The 6,240-nt window shown below is 45.9% G+C and overlaps 1 protein-coding gene across 1 annotated transcript in view; it reads left to right on the top strand.

Annotated features, from left to right (window-relative positions):
* The window catches only part of ARSD (arylsulfatase D), a 27,350-nt gene that overhangs the window by 3,929 nt on the left and 17,181 nt on the right, over positions 1–6,240 (top strand). Inside the window, exons 3-4 of the mRNA XM_023515062.1 lie at positions 1,014–1,178; positions 3,145–3,266. Coding sequence (XP_023370830.1) covers positions 1,014–1,178; positions 3,145–3,266 — 287 coding nt within the window. The remainder of the gene's footprint in view (positions 1–1,013; positions 1,179–3,144; positions 3,267–6,240) is intronic.

Here is a 6,240-nt window from a genome sequence, read left to right as displayed (position 1 = left end):
GGCTGGGCTGGAACCCACCAACTTGGGTGTATGTGGCTGGTGCCGTAACCACTGAGCTACGGGTGCCAAGCCCAGACTCTGTTTCAAAAAAAAAAAGAATAAGAAGCAAAAGGTGACATTTTATGAGTAAATCCTGCATCATACCTAGCCACATTTTGATTTGGTGGTAAGCCTGCCCAGCAAGCTGGTTTGGGTCAAAAGGTAAAATTACAACCCATTTAAGAACTGAATTGGCTTTAATTCATAATTCTAGAATCCGTCAGTTCCTGGTGCTGTTAAGTAAGAATGCTCCAGGAACTGAGGAGAGTTTATGCTTGGTAGGCAGGAAAGGATTGAAGAAAGCAGGGATGAATATTTTTAAAAGCAGTGTCATCCCAAAGTCACTTTTCTTACAGATTATCATACAGATAGAAAGAATTGTCATACACCAGTTCACGCAAACCAGGCTCATTCTGATGTGTTGCTGTCAATCTCCTAGTTTTTGGAAAACTGGTCCCTTTCAGAGTTTGGCTTCATGACGCAAATTTACACAAGTGACTCCGGCTGGCTTTGGTCTGATGTGCTAGGCCTTGCTGCAGGGGCCTCTCAAAAATTTCATTCAACATTTTGCTTTAACAGACACAGCTGTGCCTTTGCATCTGTGCTAGGTAGCTGGAAATGCCTTTATTTATTTATTTTTTGAGACAGAGTCTCACTCTGTCCCCCTGGGTAGAGTGCTCACAGCATCAGAGTTCACAGCAACCTCAACCTCCTGGGTGTAAACGATTCTCCTGCCTCAGCCTCCCTAGTAGCTGCAACTACAGGCACCTGCCACACGCCTGGCTGTTTTTAAAGATAGGATCACTCTTGCTCAGGCTGGTCTTGAAGTCCTGAGCTCAGGCAATCCGCGTACCTGGGCTTCCTTCCGAGGGTGCGGGGATTACAGGAGTGAGCCACTGCACCCGGCCTGGAAATGCCTCTTTTTCCCTCGTAAATCATCCACATTGATTTTTCCCTTTTGTTCCTCTGCCCAGGGACTCGTTGCTGGTTCTGCACCTTGTCTGTTTGCTTCTGGGGACTTGCGACCTTCCTGGGGCAGGGGCAGCAGTGGAAACTGCCTTTAAACCAAATATTCTGCTGATAATGGCCGATGATCTGGGCATCGGGGACCTTGGTTGCTATGGGAACAATACTCTGAGGTACGGGGTCCTGTTGCTGTGGGTGACAGTGTGTTGTGTGTGTGTTAGTGACTGAAGGGTGCACTTCAAATCTGCGTGTAGAAATTAGGAAAATCATTAGTGCCTCAAGACTGGACCTCAAAAATACCCTGTTCAAACAGGAAAAGAACGACTTAGACCTTTTAGACAATGTGAAACTGTGGATAGTGGGTGGGTATATAGTTTCTGACAGCTACCCCAATAAGTTACCATGAATAATATAAGTTAAAAACAACAGGAATTTATTCTTTCTTAATCCTAGAGCTCAGACATTTGAAATGCACGTGTCTCAAGGCTGGTCCCTCCACAGGCCCCAGGGGAGGCTCTTCCTGCCTCTCCCAGCTCCTGGGGGCTCCAGGCATCCCTGGTCTTGTGGCCACATCACTCCAGTCTCTGCCTCTGTCTCCACCTCTGTCTCCACGTGGCTTCTCCTCTGTGTCTGTGTCTCCTCTGCTGTCTCTTAGGAGGACACCTGCCACTAGGTTAGGGCCCTCCCTAATTCACGATGGTTTCATTTTGAGATGTCTCACCAATTACATCTGCAGAGACTCTCTTGCCAAACTGAGTTCTGTTCATATGCTCTGGGTGATAGGATATGAGTATGTATTTTGGGGTCGTGATTCAACTCATCACAATTGCATTCAGCTGCCTTTTGCTTCTCCCAGCCCCTGGGGGCTCCAGGTGTCCCTGGGTTTGTGGCCACATCACTCCAGTCTCTGCCTCCATCTCCATGCGGCTTCTGCTCTATGTCTGTGTCTCCTCTGCTGTCTCTCAGGAGGACACCTGGCCTTGGATTTAGGGTTCACCTTTATCCAGGATGATATCATGGCAGGATGCTTCATAGCAAAGATTCTTTTTCCAAATGAGGGTCCTGTTGTCAGGTTCTAGGAGTTTGCACCTGCACAGATGTGTTTGGGGACCACTGTTTAGCCTACCACATCAGGCACATGCAGACACAGAGGAGTTAATCTTCCCCATCAGCTCAGCAGACAAACTCTTAACCAGACCGAGGGCTCAGCATATTCCCATCATCTTCTCAAGTTCTGTTACTCATCCTGCTTTATTTCTGTCTATTTATTTGAGACAAAGTCTCATTCTGTCCCCTGAGTATAGAGTGTCCTGGCATCAGCCTATCTCACAGCAACCTGAAACTCCTGGGCACAAGTGATCCCTCTGCCTCAGCCTCCCAAGTAACTGGGACTACAGACACCTGCCACCACGCCTGGCTAGTTTTTCCATTTTTAGTAGAGACTGGGGTCTTGTTCTTGCTCAGCTTGGTCTCAGACTCTTGAGCTCAAGGGATCCTCCTGCCTTCACCTCCCAGAGTGCTGGAATTACAGGAATGAGCCTCTGTGCCTGGCCTACTCTACCTATTTAATTTTATTTAGACACAGTCTCACTTTGTTACCCTCTGTAGAGTGCTGTAACATCATAGTTCATAGCAACCTCCAACTCTTGGGCTCAAGTGATTCTCTTGCCTCAGCCTCCCAAGTAACTGGGATCACAGGAACCCACCACAATGCCTGGCTATTTTTAGAGAAATGGTCATGCTCTGGCTCAGGCTGGTCTCAAACCTGTGAGCTCAGGACAGGCCATCCACCTGAGCTTCCCAGAGTCCTAGGATTACAGGCGTGAGCCACCGTGCCCAGCCTGACTCTTTCTATTTTAATTTAAAATAACTATGATTCTGCTAGCCAGTGTCACTAAACGAAAGAGTGTATCAATGAGTGAGAGGCTGTTAAGGGTAATATTTTTATGAATGTTGTCCCAAATCACCTTGATGAGGACAAATTAAAAAAAATGATGTCCATCTGTCTCTACAAATAATTCTAAAGTGCCATGAAGTCTCTGTAGTAAGACAGATACAATTCGTTTTGATGCCTTTAAATTCAGGAATCTGCTTAAGCTGAATGCATACCTTTTTTGACAATGGAATTTGTTTGCTCAGGACCCCAAACATCGACCACCTTGCAGAGGAAGGCGTGAGGCTCACTCAGCACTTAGCAGCCGCCCCTCTCTGCACGCCCAGCCGAGCTGCCTTCCTCACCGGGAGACATGCCTTCAGATCAGGTTGGTGTCACAGGGACATCAGATCAAAGGACACATCAGTGTCTGCTGTGTTTCCCCCCAAATAAGACCTACCCCCAAAACAAGCCCTAGCAGGACTTCTATGCATTTGTTAAATATAAGCCCTACCCTGATAATAAGACCTAGTAGTGGGTGTGGCTATGCAGATTGGTGGGTGTGGCTATGCAGATTGGTGAGTATGGCTATGCAGATGGGCGTGGCTGTGCATGGCTGTGCCTTACATTTTGCAGCAGAAAGATATCCCCTGAAAATAAGCCCTGGTGTATCTTCTTGAGACAAAATAAATATAAGACAGTGTCTTATTTTCAGGAAATATGGTACATACTCTATTGCAGGGTTCCTCAAACTTTTTAAACAGGGGACCAGTTCACTGTCCCGCAGACCACTGGAGAGCCAGAGTGTGGGCCCCAGGACAAGTCTGCTGCTAAGCAGGACAGGCAGTGGCGGCAAAAACACCCTGTGGGCTGGATAAATGTCCTAGGTGGGCTGCATGTGGCCTGCAGGCCGTAGTTTGAGGACACCTGCTCTATTGTGTCTGATAATTTGCTCCTGATGGTTGAGATATAGGGGAAAATGGTGGAAGGGAAATATGAAATCTCATCATCTTCCTTGTGTTTATGTAAAGAATATTGCATTGTATGCCTACACATGAAAGTTGTAGTTATTTGGATTCACAACCATGAGACTCGGACTCTCCAGTGGTGACTGGATATGTTTGCCATTTTGTTTTTCTGTTTAGATATTTGAATTGATATTGAGGTGAAGTCTTGAGTTCAGACAGGCTCTGGGTGGGTGTGACAGGTGGAGAAATGGCCCCTTAAAATGTCCACCGCCTAATGATAGGAGTCTGTGACGATGGGATCTTTGCAACTTTGCACACATGACTAAGATGAGGATCTTGAGATGGAGAGAGAAATTGTCCTGGGTTATATGGCTGGGTCGGATGTCATCACAGGCACCCTTACCAGGGTGGTGAGGATCAGAGTCTGAGAGGGTCACATGAACACAGAAATGGGACCTTTAACCAGGAAAGGAACCATGAACCAAGGATATAGGGAATCTCTAAAAATAATGCAAACCTACTACCGTGTTTCCCTGAAAATAAGACACTGTCTTATTATTTTTTCTCAAGAAGACACACTAGGGCTTATTTTCAGGGGATGTCTTATTTTTATTAAGTATAATATAACAATCTACATTTATTCAAATATGGTTAAGTCATCTTCTTCTGGAACCTTACCAGGGGAGCTGACCTTGTTGGTGGGGCTGGCACTAGTGATCCATGAACTCCTTTCCCCTAGCTGCTCGCACATGCACAATAGGATGCCTGTGACCACATGACTCAGAGAAAGGAGCTGTGGCAGATAAAGGTATTCTAGACTTCCTTACCACTCCGTGCTGTGTGGTGTGGCTATGCAGATATGCTGCCCATCAATCTGCATACCACACCCATCAATCTGCATAGCCACATCCATCACTAGGTCTTATTATCAGGGTAGGGCTTATATTTAACAAATGTATAGAAATACTGCTAGGGCTTATTTTTTGAGTAGGTCTTATTTTGGGGGAAACACAGTAGCATCTTGATGACTCCTAGAACTGTAAGAAAATGAATCTGTATCATTTATAGGTGTTTATTACTGCACCAACTGAAAAACTAATACAATGGGCCATTTCAAAGCTTTGTTGTGAGGAAACATATCTTGTACTGCACAGTACAAAGTAAGCACCCTAAAAATGACAGGGAACAGAGACAGAGTGCTCAAGAAATAATCTAAAACTTACAGAATTATACGAGCATATGCCCCTCTAGAGTGGCTGGATTGAGAAAGAAAGACCATACCAAGTGTTGACAAGAAGAGCGAATGGGACACCCCAGACACTGTGGGTGGAGGTGTCAGCATTTTGGAGTGTCAGCTTAAAGTGGACACATGAATACGTCATGACCCAGCAACTCCTGGATATGAGCCCAGCATGAACCTATACGTATGTTAAGACACGGATATGCCACTGGCTCAAATGTGGAACCAGTTCATCAACAAGAGAATGGGTTAATAGACTGTGTCTATTCACACATTGGAATTCTATTGTATTTGTCCGCTAAAGTCACCTTAACAAAGTTCCACAGACCAGGCAGCTTAAATTGCAGACGTTTATTCTCTCATGTCCTAGAGGCTGGAAGTCCGAGATCCAGGTGTCTCAGGCTGATCCCTCCTGAGGCCTCTCTCCTTGGGGTGTGGACACTGTCTTCTCCCTGTGTCCTCATGGGGTCATCCTTCTGTGTGTGTCCGTGGCCTCATCCCCTCTTCCTATCAGGACACCAGCCCACCCTAGTGACCTCATTTTTCCTTCATGACCTCTTTAGCGCCTCTGGCTCCCAATACAGTCACATCCTGAGGTCTAGGGGTTAGTTCTTCACCTTCTAGATGGCATTAGTAACCATCCAATCTCCCTAGTTATGACAACCCAAAATATCACCATGTATTGCCTCGTGCCCTTTGAGATGGGGAGGCAGAGTCACCCTTCCTTGAGAATCATTGCCATAAGTAAAAGATAGATAATAGATAGATAGATACATAGATACATAGATAGAGATGATAGATATATGCATAGATACATAGATAGATGACATAGATACTAAAACATTGATAGATGATTGACAAGATAGAAGCACAGGTTTCTATAGATGATAGATAGGTAGATAAAGGCTCTTGTGTGCTGGCCTAGGGTTTCTTAAGCTGAGCACATGTGGGGCTGGAGGACTTTCTGTGGTGGGGCGTCCTGTGTACTATAGGATCTTGAGCAGCATCCTTTGGCTCCACCCACCAGATGTCCCCCGAAACAGACAGTTGTGACACGCAGACATGTCTCCACACAATGTTGGGCATCTTCTAGAGAGTAAGTTGTCTCCATCTGAGAATCACTGGGAGAGAGAGACAGAGAGGTAGACAGACAG

Source organism: Otolemur garnettii, unplaced genomic scaffold (genome assembly GCF_000181295.1).
Source record: "Otolemur garnettii isolate 467f Iridium unplaced genomic scaffold, OtoGar3 scaffold00065, whole genome shotgun sequence".
Taxonomy (NCBI): Eukaryota; Metazoa; Chordata; class Mammalia; order Primates; family Galagidae; genus Otolemur; species Otolemur garnettii.
This window is presented reverse-complemented; position numbering and strand designations above follow the sequence as displayed.